This window comes from Ylistrum balloti, unplaced genomic scaffold (genome assembly GCF_031769215.1).
Source record: "Ylistrum balloti isolate Yb309-2 unplaced genomic scaffold, AGI_CSIRO_Ybal_v1 Utg370006, whole genome shotgun sequence".
In the NCBI taxonomy this organism is placed as follows: Eukaryota; Metazoa; Mollusca; class Bivalvia; order Pectinida; family Pectinidae; genus Ylistrum; species Ylistrum balloti.
The window spans coordinates 2511227-2536746 of NW_026782081.1; the positions used below are offsets into that span (position 1 = coordinate 2511227).

At 33.9% G+C, this 25520-nt stretch overlaps 1 protein-coding gene across 1 annotated transcript in view; it reads left to right on the forward strand.

Moving 5' to 3' along the window:
• The window catches only part of LOC132548123 (ecotropic viral integration site 5 ortholog-like), a 63385-nt gene that overhangs the window by 22061 nt on the left and 15804 nt on the right, over positions 1–25520 (forward strand). Inside the window, exons 6-10 of the mRNA XM_060211944.1 lie at positions 600–674; positions 1420–1545; positions 2467–2610; positions 4229–4318; positions 4757–4854. Coding sequence (XP_060067927.1) covers positions 600–674; positions 1420–1545; positions 2467–2610; positions 4229–4318; positions 4757–4854 — 533 coding nt within the window. The remainder of the gene's footprint in view (positions 1–599; positions 675–1419; positions 1546–2466; positions 2611–4228; positions 4319–4756; positions 4855–25520) is intronic.

Genomic DNA, 25520 nt, shown 5'->3' on the forward strand with positions numbered 1-25520 from the left:
GAAGATTCTATTGATGTTGTTTCATCAGAATTTTTTATTTGAAATTTCGATATTTGCTTTTGCCTTTCTTAAATTACCATTAATCAGTGCAACACCAATCTTTTTTCGCTGACATAAGGTCTGCAATATATCGGTGACATTAAAGTTTCAGGTTATGATAATGATTAGCTTAAGGACATACCTTTGTAAGTTTCTATATAGTTAGACTGGTTACTACCTTTAAAGAATTACCTAGATGTATGTGTCCTTATTATACCACCTCATTTAAAGCTTCAGACAAACTAGGGACATGTCTAGCATTAGGTATGAGATTAACAGAACTGAGAAAACAGAAACAGGAAAATTTCCGGGTTCCTTTTATGTCGTAATCTCATATGTAATGAAAATTCAAGATCAGACCATTTGAAAGACTATTGTTTGTGTGTTTGTTGTTTAGTGTTGATATTAGTGTTGATATTTGTTTGTTAGTGAAATTTCAACAAAGAAAACTAAGTACAACAGACTGTATAAAGATATTTTTGTAACCAGCATTAATGATTCAGTAGACGTGTATTATGTATGTAATTGTAGCCTGAATATATCTATATTGAATTTTCCAGGCGTACTCTCTACATGACAGAGAGGTGGGCTACTGTCAAGGGAGTGGTTTTATAGTGGGACTTCTCCTCATGCAGGTAACAAAACTGACAGTTTAAAGGAAGGTCTAGAATTAAGTTTAAATGTATATACTGTGAATGATAAATGAAATAGGAAAATAACTTTGTCTTATAAATGATCTGGTGCAGACTGATTACTGATAACGAGGTGGTCAGGTTGTGCAGTGGTAACACACTCATCTTTCACATAACCGTCGCGGTTGAATTCCTGGAATTTACCTGATAATGTAGGGGTCACCTGTCCAACCATGTGGGTTTTCCAAAAATATTCCGGCTTACACCCATAGTAACACACCACACAAGCTTACATTTGGGTCAACAAGAGTACTGGTAATTAGAAAAAGCTGCTATAATTTGTTTTGCAATTAATGTAAATTAAATGAAGTTTATGTGTATATATGTTACTGGAAATGATGAAACAGATTGGAAAGGACAACAATCATCAGAAAGCCATACATGTCAAACCTACCTATTTAGGAGAGAGACTCCTGATGTTTTGTTCCAATTTTAACATTATTCATCAGTTTTAAAATCTAATTATTTCATCTGAAATAGCAGCTTCAAATATTTTTGTTAGTTTTAGGGAATAATTTGTTTAAAAAAGGAGTGGGGGGGGGGGGGGGGGGGGGGGGGGGGGCTGAATTATTTGTTTATGAATCATGAAGATTGATGTGGTATGTGTAGTTAGAAAAGATTTGAATATTTTTTTTAAAACCTTAATTCTGAGTCTTTGTTTAATTGTTGTTTTAATGCTGCTTTGCAGATGCCTGAGGAGGAAGCATTTGCGGTGCTAGTAAAATTAATGCAGGACTATCGTCTCAGAGAACTATTCAAACCCAGCATGGCAGAGCTGGGTTTATGTATGTACAAGCTGGAGTGGCTGATACAGGTAAGGATTATATACAAACAAGTACCTGCTCATCATCAATCTTAATTTACGTGTAGCTTTTCCCTCCATTCCACTGTTGCAAATTAAAAACTAGATGGTTGAGGTTAAGCTAGGGGAAAATAGAATAGAATGAGAAAATAATCCAAAATTAATAATCTGGATTTTATATATTAACTGCAATCCAGATATTAGATTTAAGACACTTTCACGTAAGCAGTTGAAACGCTTGGATTGGTTGAATCTGCAAGAAAAATGCCAGATACAGATCGGGACCAAGGCTGGACTACAGAATATTTGGCATGTGTCGTTTAAGGGGTCCAGCCATACTTGTCTGAAACTTATTTGCTGAATATCATTAGTTTTCAGAAATTCAGCATAAAAAGTAGTGTTGGTGCACTCACATATTTCCGGGAGCATTGTGTTATAAAGTTTGAGTGAAATGGATGGTGTCATAATTTCTAGTCAATTGATTTATGATTGACAGGAAGTTCTGAAACTGCACATTGTTAACTTTACATATATCAGATATAGTGGATTAATTCCAGACCACCAGAATTGTTTCAACTGGGTGATGGGAATACAATCTTAGGATGGATTTGTGGGACAGATTTTTTTCATCAGAAAGTCTTTGGTTTGTTTAGTTTCACAGTGGCTCTGATGAGGTTTTTGTAATTCTTTACAGACATAATCAATTTTATCATTCATTAATGACTGTAAGAAGGAATCTTTTTTGTAGTCCAGCAGCCCTGAGTAAGATACAGAGAGACAGCTTTTATTATAATAGAATAACTAATTGATTTGATAGCATAAATTTTGTGATAATATATTTCTTGTATTTTAAAAAAAATGTCACAAATTGACACAATGTTTCTTGTATTCTAAAAAAAATATCACAAATTAACACAGTGTTTGTAATTACAGGAATTGCTTCCAGCTCTGTACGTACACTTCCAGACCCAGGGATTCTATACCTCCATGTATGCATCGTCCTGGTTTCTGACCCTTTTCTCTACAACGCTACCATTGTCCATGGCCTGTAGGGTCATGGATGTATTTATCTCAGAGGTAGGTTACTTCCTCCTCAGATAAACGATCTCGGAGAACTTTAACTTATACTCTACATATCTGCGTGATATAACATTTTGAATGGTTTGCATGTTTTGAATCTTATGCATTGATGGTATTTAGGAGATTTGTTTATTCTATTGTCTTTATGAATATGAGTTAGCACTTTTCTAGTGATTTTAGTCACTGCTGTTATTGGACAAAAGTGTGTAAAATATCTAAATAAAGAAAAGAAACAGAATTTATAGTTAGACAGGTAAACTTATTCTCTGTGATCTGGCTATTGAACCTGTGGGCTGGATGCAGGCCTTGTGCACCTTTAGAACACTGGTATGTGTCATATTGAAGCAGCATTTACTCTACATCTGGTGTGAAATGACTTATCAAACTCAACCTTGGTTTCATATTTTACACATTACAATTTTTATGAAGCAAATCACCTGAAAATTATTATTATGTACATCAGTTTATGCTCACCAAAATGATATGGAATTTGCATTGGTGTTTCGTGAACATCCATACATTTTTTTAAATAGGTAACAAAATTTGTTACAGATTGTTATTTCACCTTTTATAAAGTTATTCACAGTGTTTTTGTCCATATTCAAGTTTCTGATGTATTCCAAAAAGTCATTTTGGAACCAGCATCAAAATATTTTTCTTTGGTTAGTAGTAACTTCAAAATTGCTTACTCTCAAGTTTTGTATACATGTCAATCACACAGCAGAGGATTGTCTTGTACTTTTACATTTCTGATTTTGAGAACTTTCAATTTCAATGGCATTGGTGTATACATTATAACACTTTGTGCACATATTCTTTATGGAAATAATTGTTCTTTTTTGTTGTTTACTAATGTGTGTAAACTTATTTTGTTTACAGATTTTCTAAAAGATGTGCATCATCATCATGTTGAAATATCTGTTTAAAAAATGCAGCTTAGGCACCAGTAAACAACACATATTAAAAATCATTACTTATACTGTATATACATTGTGAAAGCATTTTTCCCTTTATTTATGTTCTTTGAATAACAATAATTGTTGTCCCTTGGATGTTTTACACACTGATGTTAAATCCCTATAACTGTTGGAATAGCAAACGACTGGAAGTAAACAGAAAATAGTTCTACATGAACATAATGTTTTATTACAAGTTTGTGAGATATTTTTTTATATTTACATTTCCAATTACATAGTGCTTTTAGTTTTCCATTATCACAAAATAAAAAAAATAAACAAATGCAACAGTGCATTCACACTTATTGCGAGTGTGCAGTGGTCCGACTTACAGCACACCATTCTTTATGTTTACTGAAGTGTAAACATCAATTTTGTTGGGAAGGGCAAACAGGGAATACCTACTGGAAATGTAAATATTTCAGCATACCTTAAAGAACTGTTGAATATTCATTATTCAAACTTTCAATATAGGTACATGCCTTATAGATATAATCTTTAATACTTTTTTCATTGTTTAGTTGAAAACTTGCATGTAATAACCAGAATTTGTTGATTTCACTTCAACAAACAAGGGAATTTTTTTTTTTTTTTTGAAGAATACATATTCTTGTTTTCATTAAAATAGAATTATACAGATTTTCTGTGTCGTCTTTCAGGGTATGGATTTTATATTCCGCTTGGCAATTGCAATATTACAGACTAGTCAGGATTTACTTAAGAATATGGATATGGAGGGAATGCTGAAGGTAAGGGTCATTTGACATTTCTACATCTCATTATTATCATTTCTGTTCATCATGCAATCTCTGACTGAACATGTCATTAAAGATTATTATTAGATATATGAAGACTAAAAATTTGAATTGTGTTTACCGAAAGTTTATTTCAATTTAATTCATTTAAATGATATCAATATGTAAAAATATTCAAACCTTTTGAAAGAATTTTAAGAATTCCAATTTCAAGGTAGATTGGTTCTTCCTTTTGACATTGATTATAAAAGAAATTATGTCTAGGGGAAGTAACTCTGACAGACTTAAAGCAAATTTGAGATAAACAGGGGGGATAACTCTGTTTGGATTGATTTTTACTTATCTTCAGGAGTAAACTCAATAATTGAAGAAACTGTAGTTAAACATTTTTATTTATTTTACTGACGACATTTTTACTTGCTTTTATTCCAGTTTTTCCAGAAGGAAGTACCTCTAAGATATGAACAAGAGCCTGAGAAACTGTTCCAGGCAGCTTTTCAAGTACGATACAACACAAAGAAGATGAAAAAGTAAGTTGCATTAATTTTACAACATTAATATAATATCTATTTCAGAAGTTTTGTCTTGTGTTCTCCAACATTTTCATCACTGATTAAGTATTTGTGATCAATATGCCCTTTTCTCCTATAAAAGTGATCAACATTCCAAATTATTTTTTACCATTCTTTCTTTCTCGGTCACCCAATAACCTCCTGCTCTTATGTGTCAGACAGTACTGAACTAAATAGGAGAGTTAAGTCTCAGTTGATAGTACAACAGAAAATTGTAACATCTGTTCTGTGTTTTCCAAAGTTTTACTTATTTTGGAGTCATTTGTATGAAATCTGCTTTTTCCTGGAGTCTATATGTAGTATGTATTTTATCATAGTTGAAAATTTAAATATTTGATAACCTTACTGTCTTAGAAGTCCAGAGATCATCAAGCATTATATTACTGATGCATCTGAAGTGATGTGTCTTAAGAATGAGAATTTTTTCTAGGAATATACCATAATTAATAATAATTTATTTCACTAAATCAATTAATCTGCTGCCATTTTAGTACTTTACCATTAAGATGACCTTTTTTTTGTCTTTTTCTTTTTTTTTTCTTTTTTATTTTTTGGCTGATGACATTCATTATGATAACCTTGATTTCAAATCAATTTGGTATTGATCAATGATTTTCCGTATCTTTCTAGAAATTAATTAGGCTAGTCATGTATGGTGAATATAAGTCCACCCATATCTGATGCTGGTCACTACATTCAACAACAAATATGAATTTGTTGCCCAGTAAAGTCCACCCCCTGACTTTATGTCAGGGTGATGTGTATATTCTATGGGTTTATTGCTAGGTGAATATGATTATTGGAGTCACTTCCCCTTACGAGGATGGATGTCGTGATCTAAGGGACAGTTGATAGCAACAAATGATAAAAGCTATATTTCTGGTAGATAAAAATAGAATACTTTTGTCACTATTTGTGTTTTTTTTTGCATCGGAGATTGTTCACCAAGGAATTGATCAAAGGAGATGATGATCAATCATTCAATTTAGGGCTTCAAAGAGAAAAATCATCACCAGAGTTGATCAGTAAAAAATACTATTTGTATATATCACATGTTGGCCACTGAAGTGTCCATATATTCTACATGTATGCTTCGCTGACTTTTATTGTACTTTGTTTTCAACTCAATTTCTATAATTTCTACAAGCAGGGCATATACATCTTTATAAACATTCTCTTCAAAATGATCAATTGTTATTTGTTATCTGTACTATGCTGCTGCAGGTGTCTGAATATTTTCCATGAAGTTAAACTCAATTTCTATCAGTATATTACTCAAATGTTTTTAATCATTTAAGTGTTTCATAAAGATGCGAGACATTTCTTTTTAATGAGACAGGTCTGAAATATTTGAATCATCATGAAAATGAAATGGAAGTGTTGTATGACTATTTGTTTAATCAACAGTCTTGCTGTATATCATAATTTGTCATAAGGGTAATGTACCCTTACATTTTTAGGTCGCCTGAGCCGAAGGCTCATGGTGACCAATTGCCATCATGATTTGTCTGTCGTCGTGTGTCGTGCGTCATTAACTTTTCACATATTTGACTTCTTCTCAAGAACCACTGAATGGATTTTGACCAAACTTAGCACAAAGCATCCCCTTTGGAAACCGCTTCAAGTTTGCGAAGAAAAAGGGTGTGGCCTCAAAAGGGGCCGCAGGAGGGGGAAAAAGGGGGGTAAAATTAGGTAAATCTTTAAAAATCTTCTTCTCATGAACCAACAGTCAGATTAAATTCATATTTGATATTTAGGGTCCTTATGGCAAAGTCTACAATGTTTGCGAATAAAAAAAAAAATCGGGTCAAAAACGGCCCCACTACGGCCCCACTAGGGGGTGCTCAAAAGGGTCAAAAATTCAACTTTGACTGGTTTCAACCAAATTTGGTAGAAAGCATCCCTTAGTGAAGGACATATGAAATTATGTTGAAAAAAGTGATTATGTCCCTTTACGGGGCCCATAAGCGGTGTAAAAGGGGCCATATGTAAAAACCTTCTTTAAATGACTTTTCTCAAGATCCACTAAATGGATTTCGACCAAACTTGGCACAAAGCATCCCCATGGGAAGCCGCTTCAAGTTTACGAAGAAAAAGGGTGTGGCCCCAATAGGGGCCCCAGGAGGGGGAAAAAGGTGAAACTTGATACGAATGTTCTACACAAGGTCCTGGCAAGTGTTTTAACTTTTTGGGGCAATTCAAAATCCAAGATGGCCACCCTGGCCTCTGTTTGGCTAAGACATTATGGACTTCCTCTCAAGAACCATTTGGTGAGTCATGTTCAAACTTGGTACAGATGTTTTACACTTGGTCCTGCACAAGTGTTGTTACATTTTTGCAACATTTTAAAATCCCCAGATTATTGACATATATTCCTCAGGTGACCGTTAAGGCCCCTTGGACCTCTTGTTTTCATTTGCTACGCCACTCAGAAATGGTTTGTGATGTCATGTTATAGACAATGACATTTACATGGTGGACTGTAAATGATACAACAAAATGGTAGCCTCTGTTTGTTTATGTCCTCATACTTTGGCTTAAAAACCTGTCAATATGTATGTTTTCAGGGTTATGTGATAAAAACTATTTCAGATTTGTTTTGATTTCATATGAGTTTTATAAAAATTTCTTTAAGTATTTGCTTGCAAATGCTCGCAAAAATAGAAAAAAATATAACTTGTTTCATAAAATGATTAAATCTCGTATGAATTAAAACTCATTTAAGATCTCAAATATGCTTGATATTTTCACGTACAGTAGATGAATATTTTGTAGAAGTCTATAGAACATCAACTGTAGATGTGGTGTGATATGGTAACAGTTTGGATTGCTTGTAGATATCCCAGTAAGGTATTAGATAACAGGTGTCTCGGGTATTGTAGGTTAGGGCAGTTATTTGGGTGTCTGAGAGCCAGGTAAATACTGTACTGGACATTAATGGTTTACATAAACCCACTGTTTATAGGTACATTACCTGTTTATATGTAGGTTAAATCACCAGTGGTCAATTTGAGTGACCACAGGTATTCAGATCTGGCTTGTACCGGTTACTATGTATATGTGCTGGTCATCACTTTCCCTTTACTCACCTGGGGGGTCATTTTAATTCACTCCCAACAAATGTTGTTGCCTTTTCTTTATTCAGAGGACGTATTTTAATTCACTCCCATAAGTTTTGTTACTATATTGAATCTTATCTATATAAATATAATCTTATCTGGGTATTTATATTGTAAAATCTGAACCTCATCTTTGAGCACCACTTGATCACAGAGGTTCCTTTATCAAGGACAGTGAGTGGTACCTGTTCACCTAGTGGCACTGTTACTTATGAGATACTAAATCAGACTATAAATATATTTACATTGGCATCAGTTCTATAAATGTGGTTTAGCCTTTTAGGGACAAACAAGATGTCCAAATGTATTTGTATCTATTTAAACAGTTTTAAAAGTGTTTGTAAAATAAATGAATTTGAAATATTTTTCTTGGTCACATGAGCAGATATGATAATAGGTTGTTTATGACACAACCCAGGGATTTGACTACAGTTTTCCTGAGACAAAAATCAGAGATTTGTTGTCGACATTGATTGAAGATTGACAAGTCTGCTGATGATACAGTAAAGAGATTAAAACTGTTTCTTTGTGACATAGATCTTATGACAACCACTTGTTGGTGGCATAGTTCTCTCGACAACCACTTGTTGGTGGCATATATCTTTCGACAACCACTTGTTGGTGGCATAGATCTTTTGACAACCAATTGTTGGTGGCATAGATCTTTTGACAACCACTTGTCGGTCACATAGATCTTTTGACAACCAATTGTTGGTGGCATAGATCTTTTGACAACCAATTGTTGGTGGCATAGATCTTTTGACAACCACTTGTCGGTGGCATAGATATTTTGACAACCACTTGTTGGTGGCATAGATCTTTCGACAACTACTTGTTGATGACAGATTTTTTGACAGTGGCTTGTTGGTGGCATATATCTTTCGACAACTACTTGTTGATGACATAGATTTTTTGACAGTGGCTTGTTGGTGGCATAGATCTTTAATAACTACTCGTTGATGACATAGATTTTTTGACAGTGGCTTGTTGGTGGCATAGATTTTTTGACAGTGGCTTGTTGGTTTAACAACTACTCGTTGATGACATAGATTTTTTGACTCGTTGATGACATAGATTTTTTGACAGTGGCTTGTTGGTGGCATAGATCTTTAACAACTACTCGTTGATGACATAGATTTTTTGACAGTGGCTTGTTGGTGACATCGATTTTTTGACAGTGGCTTGTTGGTGGCATATATCTTTTTGACAGTGGCTTGTTGGTGGCATATATCTTTCGACAACTACTTGTTGATGACATAGATTTTTTGACAGTGGCTTGTAGGTGGCATATATCTTTCGACAACTGCTTGTTGATGACAGATTTTTTGACAGTGGCTTGTTGGTGGCATATATCTTTCGACAACTACTTGTTGGTGGCATATATCTTTTGACAACCACTTGTTGGTGGCATATATCTTTAACAACTACTCGTTAGAGACATAGATCTTTTGAAAAGTACTTGTTTTTGACGTAGGTCTTTGAACAATGCTTTTTTGATGACATGGGTCTTTTGACAACTGAGTGCTGATGACAGATCTTTTGACAACTGCTTGTCGGTGACACCGATCAGTTATCTAACCACTACTCTGAAGTTGTGACTTCTTAATAAACTAAATATGTTATACTTTCAAAAAACATGTGACATGTGTTCTTAGTTAGCATATTCATGTTAATGCTAGTTTAAAGTTTGTTATAAAAAAAGTTGAGGTTAAATTCACTACTGAACCAAATACATACAATAATTGACTTTCTTATTGTAAGTAAAATTTCATGGCTTAAATATTTCATGTAGCTGGTAAGTGTTCGTGGCCGAGATATTTTAGCATATCTTTTAGGTCAGTGTAACAAGAAACTTGTAAGTTGTTTACAAAAAGAAAAGTATTCAGGTGTTTAAATTTAATCACTATATGTTTATACAATGAGAAATGTTAAATGTGTTTTCTGCTCAATGATGCTTGCATTTATTTACATAATTTTTATCCTCTACATAATTTTATCTGATGGGATGTCACGCTTCCTTAGGTGTTTTTACCTGTTTTGTATTCCTCTCCACTTTCAATGGTGTAATGGTTTAAATTTTCCTGTACACTGCTGTTCAAGTGTCTCCCTGACATCATTTAAATACCATCAAATAGTCTCTCCATTGAAATCATGATTTATATATCATTATGATAAAAATTCTTCATGGATCAAAACATCTTGGTATATTAAGGCCTCTGGGAAAATTATAATTGAATACGATCAAACATTAGATTTTGTATCCAATATTCTTGAATTGATACAGGATAAACAATCACAACATAAATATTGTATATCTTCTTCATGGCCATCTGTAAGCTGAGCATATTGCTCAATATGTTATCAAGAATAAATAAAGCCAATTAACATTATTATAATCATTATTAGCTTCCATGCAAATTTTCTTCAAATAATTTGGTATTTGTCAACCAGTTCACCCATTGGCAAATTTCTCCAGGACAAAATACAGATTTTTTTTCCCTGAGGTATATGAAATACGAGCAAGCAACATTTCAGATTATTACTGTACATGCAGAATCTGCACACTTCTCGACAATTGTACCAGCTATGAAATTTCTGAAACATACAATAAAATGATTTACTGAAAGAATTGGTAACTGTGACAACAATAAATATCAGCGAGTTGGTAAACATGATAACTAGAGCTAAGTAAGATGATTTTCTTCAGTGATGTCTATAATTCAGTGACAGGTTAAAAATGAGAGATTAAAAGTGAGATGATTTACAAGGGCGTTTTTATAGTAAGGTAATTTGCAATATTTAAAGAAAGATGTTTGTTAAAGTGACAATTCTAGAACAGGTTTCTTTGTGTTATTTACTCTATTTACATATGATAACCCAGTTCATGATGTTAAAATCTGGATCAGGGCATTTTAAAGGATATATTCAGATTCTGGTACACACAGCTGGTACAGGTATACTTGATAACAAAAATCTTTATGAAGAATGAACAGAGTTAACCACAACAAATAGTCCAATTAAAATCAAGTCAAATATGCAAAAGACAGCTTTATTATTCAGGAATTTCTGCTTGGTGATTCCTCAGAAACTGACACTAGTATATTCAGTTAAGGTAGATATGCCTAAGGTTGGACTTAAAAGTCTTTGATATGTTTTGCAAAAAAGCTGTTAATACCAGTAATGAATTTTTACAATTATTAATTAGGGCCCCACTGTCTGTCTATCAGTACTTTTGTTTCCATGCAATAATTTGAGTATCCTTAAGCCAAACAAGCTCGAACTTCATACAGTGCTTCCTTATAGAAAGTATTTACATGGGACTGCTTTTCAATTTCAAAGGTCAAAGGTCAAGGTAACTGTAACTATAAATAGAAAATAAGTTTCCATGAAAAAACTAGTGCTTGCTTTTGTCAGTTTAACCCAAACTTCATACAGTACTTTCTAACTGAAATGTTTGCTTAAGATTACTTTAATATGAATAGAAAAATCAGTTTACCTGTAAAAACTCTAACTTGCTTAGGCTAATCAATCTCAAACCTCATACAGTGCTTCCTTACTAAATTGGCTTGCTTTTTAGTTGTCTTCTTTAAAAAATTGTTATATTAAATGTCACATATTATTTCATTGATTGGAAACTTTTGTGTTTTTCACTGTGAGGAACATAACTCTTATTTACACTCATCAACTAAATAATATCCAGAAATGCTTTTCCTTCTGAGGTTTTGTCTAAGGGTAAGTTGGTGGGGGAGGGATGGGGATGGGAATGGGGGGAGGGTATTTTGAAAATAATATTCAAATTGTGTATTGTTCTTGTGTTGAAAGTTATTTTAATATGTTCATGCTACCTTCTTATCAGTTCTTATCCAAAATCATTGAATTATTGTAAAATTAATTTCCTAATCATGCGTTATAAAATTTTAACATTTATAAATCATTTGTGACTTGAAATAACAACAAGCTATTTTCTAATAATTTTTGTTTTTCACCCAAACTTGAAATGCAAATTTGGTAGATAATAGGAATCAGCTAGACTTCAACTCAATAGATTTCTTGTCAGTAAAATCCAGTGACTTCATAAAAACCATTGTTTTAAAGCCTCAGGACTTTATACGCTTAGTCATATCTATTATTGCTGTACGATTGAAGATCTATTTCAGGGGATAATATAATGCTGCTGATTTTCCATCATTCTCAACACAATCGATTTAAGCCTCAATCCAGGATTTTACTGGCTAGTTAAAATCTGTTTTGTGAATATAACGTTTGGGGGTTTCCATTAATGAACAACTGTTTTCAGAGGAGTACAATCTCTATATCTCCACTGATGCAATATGATAATGTTTACTGCACTAGGAAAACTTGTCATTTCTGATTAAAAAATTTAGCTACCTATGTTATAAATCTACTCGATATCTCATTAAAAACTGATGCACCAGTGATTCTCTAGAACTTAGACAAGATACACTTGATGGCAGGGGTGACCATTCCTGTGCAACAGAGCATATAGGATGTACCATATTGATGTGTTTTATCATCTAACAAATTTAAAAAGTAATCTTCCTATAGAAATCTGCCTGTGAGGTTGGATGGAATATTAGCTCTCAGTGGAGTGTGAATTGTGTAGGACGCCCTGTTGATTTTTGTGATAAGTACCTTATGGCCTCTTTCAAATTCACACAAAATTCTTAGGAAAACATCACAAACTTTTTATTTTGATTTGTAACATGTGAGATCATCAAACTGTAAGTGTGGGATGGAAAGATCACATGATTTGAAAATGAACATCATAATATTTTGTTGTATTCATACTTCAGAATATTGAAATTCTTAAACAGTATTACAGCTAGTCTCCATCTCACTATGGCTTATCATTTTCTTAAGGTTTCATACTCAATAGTTATAATATTTCCCAGATAAGTAATCCGAGACGTTTTTGTAATCCATTCTGTCCTATTGTCCATGCCAATGTAGCTTCTACTTCTGCACAGTATTTTTGGTTCTGTTTGATGATTCTTCTGAAAACTTATCCATTAATTTCTCCAAGAAAGTGGTTTTCTTGGTGTTTCTTTTCATCTGTGGAGGTCAAACGTGAAAGAAGATGTTATTATTAATTGAAAATAGGCTTAGTTTCTGCATAATATCTTAAAATTAAGTACTGTTTCGCAGTTTGGCAATTTATTCTCCTCCCCCCCCCCCTTATTTAATGGTCTAGTTATAAAAACACACAAACAGTATTTCTTTTACCCTGAGACTATAAAATTTCATTTATTATGATAAACGTTCAGCTTTACACCTGTCTTATAAACCAGTGTTATATACATAGGTACAAGATGATCATGATCTTATGTATGAATGATTGGTTTTACTCCCTGCCATTGATCATGAATTCCAAAAACACTGATTAATGGGATGAGTACCTGATTTTGGTATAAACTACGGAGATAGCAGATTCATTTATAATTGAATGTCAACTAAATGGTTATATTCAACACCTGATTTATCTTTGAATGTAGGGAGTAAGGACATCATGAGCTATGTAATACATGTGTGTTTGTTACTGTGTGGTTGATGGATATAGGTCTCATTCTTATTCAAGAAATCAGCATATACTAGGAAGTGAGTCATGTAAAATTGATCAGGCTTCAGAGGAGGAATCTATACAGCCTTCCAACACACATACATCAGTCAGGTATACAACACGCCTCAGAGCAACAAAATCAATTTCCGTTGAAACTACTTGAACAAGACATTTCAGAGATAAATCATCCTTTATTTGTTTGCATCAAATAGAATCAGACATTTTGATGTAGCCATAAGCTGGATTGACAAATATCTGTGTGTCACAATTTACCTGTTGTGTTATATCATCCAACAATTGATCTAGAACTAAAAGTTTCGTTTATTTTTCCGTGAGTCATCCGACTAAAAGTTAAATCTGCTCCTTTCTATATGTTTGTTGTACAGGTTGGTAAATTCTGTAATTGCACAGGTGATTGATGTGTAAAATTGCATTAAATCAATGCTTTAAGAACAATGTTTTTCATGGGTCCAAAGCCTAGAATCACTAGGCAATAAAATACATATATGATGTCCATTACATTCACAACAATGTCCCAATCAAAATCTAAGAAAAAGGTCTTACTGTTGCTTTGTGGGTTAATCAAGACTGCAGTTTGATATATGTAATTTGGTAGCAGAATCATTATTATAACTATAATTTGTATGGTTCAAAACTATCAGAAGATAAATCAGGCCACAATGACATATTTAATAATAGATCTGAGGTATGTGGGTCAATGTTTCCTACACGACCCTAGATGGAACTGACTGGTCTGTGATGTTGTGTCCTTGGGCAAGACACTATATCCTAATTATTCTGAAGGGCATGTGACAGACCTCTTGTATGTTGTTCAGTAAGGTAGCCAGCAGCTACTACAAGGAGACTTGGCCTGCCTCAAAATGACCCTGGCTGTTCACAGAGGGATAAACCCAACAAATATATATAATTCCAGTTTTCTGGCTTTTCCTCCATAAAAGTGAATATCTTTTTGTGGGCTCGTTAACTAACTGCCATTAATATGTACATAATTGTTGGTATGGGGAATTGTTCATTTTAAAGCATTCATTGTAGTGTTGTCTAGAAAATGAAGGATGTTAGTTATTAATTGTCTGTGTGTTGATGAATGGAGATTAAGTTTGAGGAATGTTGTGTTTCACATTTACATTCATCATTTGTATACTCTGAGATAAATCTTGACTAACACCAGGTATAAACATTAACCAAGTCAATTTAAAATTCAATTTCTAGGTCATGTTAGATAAACCATTGCTGTGTACACCTGTACACCACCTGTTTATTGTTCTAATAAGGTTAAAAATCAATTTTCGCCACACAATGTGTTGAACATTGTAAATTTTCCATCTCGGTTCAACATCAACTGTAATAGATTTAAGAAAGTGAACTTAAATCATTTTATGATGAAAGAAAAAATACAATTATTGTTTTATGGAATAAGATTTAACCACTTGCAGAATCAATAACAACATCATAATAATAAATGTATAAACGAAGGTGTCGGTTGATGAGATATTGAGATGTAGAGGGTGTAGTATTATGTGAAAGTTTCATTTATATTGTCAATTAACTTCACTCTAATTTGTATAGTTTTAGGCACCATTTAAAGAGAGTTTCAAATATCTGACTATTTTAAATTATGGGTTTGACATTAAGCACATGTAATTTATAAAATGATTCCTTTATATATGGATGATGTTTGTGTATGAGCTGAATTAATCACTTCATTACATTATCCTTGATACTGTTTCATTACAATAACACAATCACTTGGATCGGATGTCATGCTGAAAAGATACTCAAGGCACTGTAAGAATTATACTGAGGTATATTTAATTTTATTGCAATTGGGCAAAACTTTAGAAGAATTCAAATTTGTTGTACATAATGCAATATTTCTCTTACCAAAAAGGAAGTTCAAACTTGTTCTCATGTAAATCGATGTGATGCAGATTTGGTAATACTATATACCTGTAGTAGTATTATGTTACTCGCTCTCAAACACTATCATAATTTTATTCTAAATTGTTCTATGCTTATACATGTGAATGTGTTGGGGCTGACGAGAAAAATTTACCTTTTGGTTTCCTGGTGAGGCTGCCGAGGCAAGGCTAAGTTTACCTGTAAGTTGACCCACCACTGATTATACTTGACTTATCTGCCTATTGTCATACATTGTGGTACACATATATATATCACCCTTCGGCGCCTCTCCATCGTAGGACAACGGAACTACTGCAGCATAATCTCCCCTTGTCATTGGCCTGGTGTGCCAATAAAGCAGATTTTAGCATGCAGTACAATGTTTACTTCATTCCTGGTCAGCTCCAGCAGTTGACTTTGTGTCTGAACTGACCATGTGTGGTGCTGGTGTGGAATTAGATGGACGAGTGGACCATGGGGAGGTGGACTTGTATACAGGTGTGTGTTTGTTGATACACAGAGTATGTATGGCCCTTAGCTGTGACAGTGTTAAAGGTAGACCTGGCCTATAACGCCCTCCCGCCTTACTTTGAAATCTTAGCTGAGCGGTCAAGGGTGACACATTCAGGTAAACACTGGTACTTACAACACCTGTGGGGTACCTACAATTTTTTTTGTCTCCCTCTGCAATCTGAAGTGTTTCTATGGAGAATGAAGAGGATCAAATGTGTCCAATTATTCGGTGTTTACCTGTGCTAGGTGGTACTAAGGTATGGGCTAATTGAGATACGTACCTATTGATGTAGGTATAAGGGATACTATGTAACTGCTGTACCATCCAATATTGCCCTGTCTGGAGGAATATGATCGCCACAGTTGAAGTATGATCTTCTTGTACCAATGTACCAACATTCATTACTCATGCACCTGGAGCAGAATCTAATGATTGATAAAATCCTTGTTTCATCATCAAGATCAGCTTTAATTGACCAGCAAGCACCAAACACATGTGTAAGACAATGAACCTCATCATGGAAGAAAAAGTGTAAGCTGGGAGCATAATGACATTTCTAATACTTCAATTCCAGGAGAAATAAGATAATTTGTTTGAAAAGTAATTTGTCAGGAAGAAATTTGAGAGCTCATCAACTCTCTGTAAACTGAATTAATTTCATTTTGAAGACACACTTATCCACACATTAACAATATAATCAGAGAAGAGGAGACCCTGTATGACACAGGTGATAAGATTGTGTACATCTGTTTGTGGAACGTTTCATTTGTGATACAAGTAAGATTTTATAATGTAAACAAGTCACCTATAAAAGACATTAAAGTGGTCCTCTCTGTTGTATCTCAGGAATTCAAGGCTATCTCTTCATCTTACGGTACACAATTTCAACGGGATTTAACTGATCTTAGAATCTCAATCACTGAATCTCTAGTGAGATCAGCTGACCATTTGACTCCAGGTACGAATCAGAAGGTCATGCCAAAGGGTCGTGTTTACCTGGACAGGACAACAGTATCATTAATTGAGTGGCCTTTTATTGGATTTACCCGGGATAGAATCTGAATATTTCAATTCCTTTACCTCAGGACTAATCTCTGATCTGTGATAAACAAGTTTTGTTCAGGTATTTAAAGAAACATTCACAGAACACCTGTAATCAGGGAATCTACTAATTAGACACAATCTAGATCAGTTTTACCTGTTCATATGTACAGGTAGGCATATAATTAAGATATGAGATCATTCGGAAGCACATGTATTTATCATATAGAATTCCAAAAACCTTGTGTTAATATGACTTATTATTAAGATATGAGATCATTCGGAAGCACATGTATTTATCATATAGAATTCCAAAAACCTTGTGTTAATATGACTTATTATTAGATATGAGATCATTCGGAAGCACATGTATTCATCATATAGAATTCCAATAACCTTTTGATCAGATGAATTAAGTCTGTGATGACATGTTGCATCTACTACAATGATTTAAAGATAAACTAAATTGTCAAGAGGAAATGACTGAACATTCTATTATTATACCATCGTATTATTTTAGAACTGAAGTTGAATTGAAATACAACTTTTCTTACTTGGTGTGGAAGTATAGATTTCCTACTTAAGAGAGGAGGTTTATGGGTTACATATACACCAGAAAAGTGTGGTGACAGGTGGTGTATGGAATTACCAGGGAAAGGTACATCAGCTTCTTACCTTAACATGTTCATACTTAGCTGTATGTGTAGGTGTGACACGTAATCACATACATTATTCTTACCAGAGGTAGAAATCCAGTTATATATCTTGGTAAAAACTGGTATGTAATCAATGACATTCACACACATTGGATTTCTAGATATTGTTTTCCATAAACAGAAGCATTTCAAAGAAAAGAATCTTGGGTATATAGCAGGCTGGTGATATATTTGTGTATTGTGTTTTGAAATAAGAGGCATCTTCAGCAGAGTATCCACCTGTTCAACCTCTACAGGTATAATACCAACATCTGTGACGAGGAAACAAAAACAACTTACCTGGATTTGTGAAACTAATCTATTTTATCATCATATATACCTATAGCATGCAGTCAGCTTATGCTGGTCTGAGATACTGTGTAACTAATTTTGTAAGCTGTAAAAAACAAAACCAAGAAAAAACAGCTCTCTCTTTATAGACATTGAATTTCTGCTGTCTCAAGTTTTACAAGATTGTGTATGAATTACCTGTCCATCTACCTGAGCCAAGCAGCATTTCGAAATCTAATCCAGTGATATTAATTAGTAGATAGTACATGGGTGTATACCTGTATGTAGCCAAGGAGTGTTGGACACATGTAAAAACACTAGTACAGGTATTTAATACAAATGTTGAGGAGCCATGTTAGCTGGCACCACAGGTGATTTGTTGGGTCATTAACAGGATACAAGGCCTAATTAATCTTGACCCTTAAACAGACAAGTGTGTGTTACAGAGAGACCTAAGGGAGAGTAGTTGTCCTGTTTAGAATGACTTGGTGAACTTTGACCTCAGGGTTTAACCCTCTGAGACCATAGTCACTCCTAACTTCTTCATCTCATGGATTTTGTGGACTATGTGGATTACTATAGCGACTCAAGCCCCCAAAACGATGGGTAAGTCTCATTGCCTTCATACTTATTATCCATGGCCTTGTATGTTTCAGGTCAAGTTGTAATGGTGACATAATATAGTCGGTCAATTTTATTGATTTGTATGAATGAGTAATACTTCATGATTTGTAAAACAGTCAATTGTCTGTAAAGTGGAATTGTTTACAATAGAAAATGCCATACCTGTGTTATTTGTGTATTGTTTATATGGATCTTCTAGAGGTTAACATACTGTAAAGAAATGCTCACCTGAACTAGTGTGATGCTGGGAGGTGTCCTCAGCAATGTAATGGATAAGTTATAGGTAGTGACAGCCAATAACCTGAGGGAACCTCTACATTATATACTTTATAACACATACCACAACATCTACTGGATTGTAAAAAGTGTCTTTGTTCTGCACATTCTCGAGCTTTGTATTTTAACTGCAAAGTTGTGACAGTGAACTTCAGTTAAGGCAAGCGTTTAACACTTATCTTCTTACTGAATATTGCTGTTTTCACATATGAAGATACTCTGATTTACAGCATTATATGTCAGTGACAATAATGTAGTCAACTAGATCTGTATGAGTGATTTTCTTGTCATAAAATATATTTGTTTGCCTGTATTAGTGTCAAAGTTCTGTGGTATTAAAGCACAGCCATTTAACACCAATTTTATAGTCCATTTGTAGGAAATACTTTTCTTCTTTTTGATAAAACATCCAATATACATTCCTTGTGATAATCAGTGACTTTGTATAGACGAGAAATAAGAGGCAGTAACTGCGAACATTTAAAAGAAAATTGACAGTATCAACATGTATATGAGATCAGTGACTGATGATCAAGGTGACAGAATCAGGGTTGGTTCAGTACCGGCGTCTCTAAAGTAAACTGTTTCACTGATCGTAGATCTAATGATTCCTACCATGTTTGTAGATCTAATGATTCCTACCATGTTCTCTCACGTTTATTGGTTTTTTTTCTGATAGATAAACATATCCCAGTGGATTTGACAAACATTACATTTTCGATATTAGACCGTTTAAAAAAAGAAGGAGTCTGACACTGTTATAACAACCATTATTTTAAATCTGTAAAATTGTTTGGGATAATCAAATGTTAAAAGCAATATGGCTGAAAGTTATGTGATGCTATATGATAGTATTAAATATCATCACAAATACTGAACTGACAGAAAAGTACTTTCGATAGTGTTGCAATGTTCCTGTGTTATTGATGACACTACAGATCTTAAGCTCCCACTGGAAACCTTTCAGGAGTTAAGGGTTGGTGTGACCTGGGTCATAATACCTATTATTATCTACACAGCAGCTGTGATGACTGACTCAATCTTTTCCTACTCCATCTTACACAATGATTCAGTTCAATCTGATTGGATGCCCTCTGAGAAAATGATAGAATAGTCTTTATTTGGTACTTGTCTTATCTAATATTTGGTCTTTAGTTTTGACATTAAAATAGACAGGGATGACCTTTGAACCCCTTAACACTGAGACTAAAATTACACATTCACAGTCACAAATGGTGTTAAATACTGGGACCTTTAAATAGAACTATGCCCATACAGAAATGTGGAGCAAGTGAACTATAACATGATGGAGTTGTTATTGTTATACTGTACGTTAAATGCATGAAGTAAATTAGTTGTCTTAATGGTTATAAACATCATTGTCCTTAATTGATACAGAATTTTCAAAATAATACATCTAGTGATATTTGTGTTCAGACTGTTGTGAATTAGTGTTGGACAACCCTCAGCAGTGTCTTCTTTCATTCATTGTTCTTATTTCTGTGACATGATGTTGCTATCAAAATCACTTATCATCATTAAAGTCTCTTCTCTTCGGTTCCAGATGCAACTAAAATTGAAATCTAGAAAAGAAATTATGTAAATGAAGAGATAGAAATTGGATGATTATGTGATGTTATTCATTACGATAAACTGGCTAAGGTTTGCTTTAGATGGGATTGCGTGCTGGCAGGTTCAAAACACATTATTCACATGCATGTGCCAGCATGTATTGATTTGATGTAGCCAGTATAACAGATTGGCTGGCTATCCTTTTGTGCTGGTGATGATGCAGCATCTATTGATCATCCTTGCTGAGCATTGCACTATAGTCACTGTAATATTAGTGCTATAGTTACTGTAATATTAGTGCTATAGTTACTGTTTAATGTAGCCAGTATAACAGATTGGCTGGCTATCCTTTTGTGCTGGTGATGATGCAGCATCTATTGATCATCCTTGCTGAGCATTGCACTATAGTCACTGTAATATTAGTGCTATAGTTACTGTAATATTAGTGCTATAGTTACTGTTTAATGTAGCCAGTATAACAGATTGGCTGGCTATCCTTTTGTGCTGGTGATGATGCAGCATCTATTGATCATCCTTGCTGAGCATTGCACTATAGTCACTGTAATATTAGTGCTATAGTTACTGTAATATCAGTGCTATAGTTACTGTAATATTAGTGCTATAGTTACTGTAATATCAGTGCTATAGTTACTGTAATATCAGTGCTATAGTTACTGTAATATCAGCGCTATAGTTACTGTAATATTAGTGCTATAATTACTGTTATATCAGTGCTATAGTTACTGTAATATTAGTGCTATAGTTACTGTAATATCAGTGCTATAGTTACTGTAATATTAGTGCTATAATTACTTTAATATAAGTGCTATAGTTACTGTAATATCAGTGCTATAGTTACTGTTATATCAGTGCTATAGTTACTGTAATATTAGTGCTATAGTTACTGTAATATCAGTGCTATAGTTACTGTAATAATATAGTGCTATAGTTACTGTAATATCAGTGCTATAGTTACTGTTATATCAGTGCTATAGTTACTGTAATATTAGTGCTATAGTTACTGTAATATCAGTGCTATAGTTACTGTAATATTAGTGCTATAATTACTGTAATATTAGTGCTATAGTTACTGTTATATCAGTGCTATAGTTACTGTAATATTAGTGTTATAATTACTGTAATATTAGTGCTATAGTCACTGTAATATCGGTGCTATAGTTACTGTAATATTATTGGTAAAAATGTTATTTTCACGGGATCCTCTTTTCCGCAATATTTTAAGATTAAATACAACCATGAAAGGATACATTTAGAATGTTGACTGATATTGAAAACTAGACTGTTATGGAACTTCTTTGAAAACTAGTCTCTCTTGTGACTTCTATGAAAAACAGTCTATCTTGTGACTTTGGTAAGACCAGTCTTTCTTTTGACATTGGTGAAAACTAGTCTATCTTGTGACTTCTATAAATACCAGTCTATCTTGTGGCTTTAGTAAAAAGAAGTCTTTTTCCTGACTTCTGTAAGAGGTCAATCCTTTTGGTTTGAGCTTTTGGTAAAAATTGTAAATTGAATTAAAACAAACATCCTTAAAATAAAAGACCAGGGTTATGGCAGTGTGAAATGGACACAAAGGTACATTTATCAGCTGTTGGTTTATTGAGATAATTGGAGAAACTGATGGTAATGATAGACAAGCAGGGGAATTCAGTGATAAATACCGTAAGGGACACTAGCAATAACTAATTTAAATTTACTTAAGGGAAACCAGTGGTGCAGCAGTCAGGGACATTAACAATGGCTAATTTAGAAAACCAGAGGAAACTAGTGGTGAAGAATGTCAGGGATACTAGTAATGGCTAATTGACACTCTTAGGGGAAACCAGCATATTAGGGATGGCCAATTAAGACACTAAAGGGAAACCAGCAGTAACTATATGTAGACAGTCAGGGATATTAGAGTGGCTAATTAAGACACTGAGGGGAAACCAGCAGTAACTTATATGTAGACAGTCAGGGATATTAGGGATGGCTAATTAAGACACTAAAGGGAAACCAGCAGTAACTATATGTAGACAGTCAGGGATATTAGGGATGGCTAATTAAGACACTAAAGGGAAACCAGCAGTAACTATATGTGGACAGTCAGGGATATTAGAGTGGCTAATTAAGGCGCCGACGGGAAACCAGCAGTAACTTATATGTAGACAGTCAGGGATATTAGGGATGGCTAATTAAGACACTAAAGGGAAACCAGCAGTAACTATATGTAGACAGTCAGGGATATTAGGGATGGCTAATTAAGACACTAAAGGGAAACCAGCAGTAACTATATGTAGACAGTCAGGGATATTAGGGTGGCTAATTAAAACACTAAGGGGAAACCAGCAATAACTATATGTAGACAGTCAGGGATATTAGGGATGGCTAATTAAGACACTGAGGGGAATCCAGCAATAACTATATGTAGACAGTCAGGGATATTAGGGATGGCTAATTAAGACACTAAGGGGAAACCAGCAATAACTATATGTAGACAGTCAGGGATATTAGGGTGGCTAATTAAGACACTAAGGGGAAACCAGCAATAACTTATATGTAGACAGTCAGGGTTACTTAATATATGCAATGGCTAATTAATAAGGCACCTAAGAGACGCACAATGAGTGATGACTTATTAGGATATCCAGGGGAATCAGGGATGTTTTTTAAATAGTATTAGTCCAGGGTCAGACAGCTCCCTAGAATGGACATACCTAGTATGTACGTGATTCACTTTGTCTTCTGACATTGAGCTGCTTGTTTTGTTTTAATCGAGTACTAAAATTACATCTTGTACTGCAATCAATATACAGAGTTATGGCTCTTTGATTTTTACATGTACATCAGTTAGTTTGACAGGACACATTATGGTATGGCATGGCTGTTTGCCCATCAATCAGAAACTTCTATGTCCACATATCTTTCTCTACAGTTTTCAAGTGATCTATTTTAAACATGGCAGGCTTAAAAACATCTTGACATGATGTTGAATTTTCCTCAATATCTTGTCTGGATATCTCCTCCGTAAGTTTTCCTTTTTTTTTTAATTTTGTAATTTTATAACCATGATATAATATTGTGTCTACATGAGCTGCAATTCAGTACAACAGTATGTTTTGTTACTCATTGTTTTTATTGGCAGTTTGATCTTGCCATGTCAGATTTCCTTTCTCAGTTTAAAACTATCTCTGTAAAACTTGGTAATTGCTTTAATTCATCATCAAAATGTATAGATTTTTTTCCATCTCTACATTTGAGCTAAATGATTGCGATTTCCATATTTGTATTCATTTCAATACTATGAATTATGAGTGTTTCTTTGGCAGAGGATGGGCATATATTAGAACCAATGCTCCCTGTGCATCTGTGTAGCTTAGTAGAAACCAACCATCTTAAATATATGGCAGCCCCGTTCAAATTTTAAAAATTGATAAGTAAAGAATATAAAAGGTTTCTTTTACACTAGGTATTGGATCTAGATGAACCAAGTTATTCTCATTTAAGGTGAAGTGGTGGTGAGAAGTGACCTTTATTGGCCTCTGTGTGAGACAGCCAACAAAACCTTGATGAATTTCTACTATATATATATACCTATATAAATAAGTAAATAGTTGTATGATATTTTAACACCTCAGATTGAATATCAGTCTCTACATTTGTTGACAGATTAGAAAATATAAGATATCTTTTGAATTGAATTTTATCCTGTAGTTCTGACAAAGTTATCTTTGGAATGTTGTCCTCAGTAAAGTACACTTTGATCGGTCTAAAATAGAACAGGTTGGGTAAAATAGATATCAGTATCAGCGGGCTTTATATATACACCTATTCATGACCTTTATAGCAGATCATACTACCTAAATGGTTGTCATTTTGCTTGGTGTTTTAGAGCATCCTCATGAGGTCATTTGTAAATAGGCCTGCGTCAGACAAGAGCTAATTAAACTGATGTTTCACTAGAAAGTTTTTAAACACAGTGAAAATCATATAAATTGTTCAGTTTGGTACAATTTTTTTTTTACATTACAAATAGCTATGTGCTCTGCCTGTAATGTTTTTTTTTAAAAATGCACAAAATTTACATGATTTATACTCAAATGGTGATGATTGCATACTGTTGGCCAAATATAGGTTGTATGACTGCTGATTCAGTGTGTTATCTAAGTTAATATTTATACATCCTCGCCCGCTTGTGTTATCTTTACTTAAATCTTGCCTAGGAAGTGTATTCTGTAAAGTGCACTTTCTTGTTCAAAATATGGCTCATTTGCGGTTTCTAGCTTTAGTTTAGCCAGAACAGTAGATGTATTGTTGGACAGTCTTATGATTCTCGGCCTCGAGTGAATTAATTCACTGCTGTATGACTAGCTATCCAAATATTAGTTATATACTTTAGCTGCCACTTAGAGTGTGTGTTAGTTGACACAATCCATGTTTACAATATAAACAAACTGGTACCAAAAAGGCCGGATATATGAAAATTAGAGTACTCGTGCAAAGTCAGTATGTGAAAATAGTTAATTTACACCGATGTCGCTTTGCAATGTACTTGGGTATATACCTCCGGTGTTAAAGACAATCACAAATATTGAACATTACAGTATATAGGTATATACGTACAGGATCAGAGACTTCACTGTCTTTATAACCTCGTGACAAATATATTATAGATTTAGCTAAGTCTGATTTCTTACTTCATTGTTGTAGGAACAGAAAGACATTAATTAAATGCATACTGAATCTGATTTGGTTAAATTTAACTCTAATAGACATGGTGATAGGAATGTTTGAAATGTGTATGTTTGTCAATATTATACCAAATGACTTTTACTGCTGATATAATTTTCAATGTGATTGAATCAAAGAATATTACCTAAAATTGATAAACCGAATGCTTCATTTATCTGGTCAAGTGTTCAAAGTTATTCAGCCTTAACAAACTCTGATATATTAGTGCACTGTTAAGAACTGTTTCGTCAGCGGTGTATACT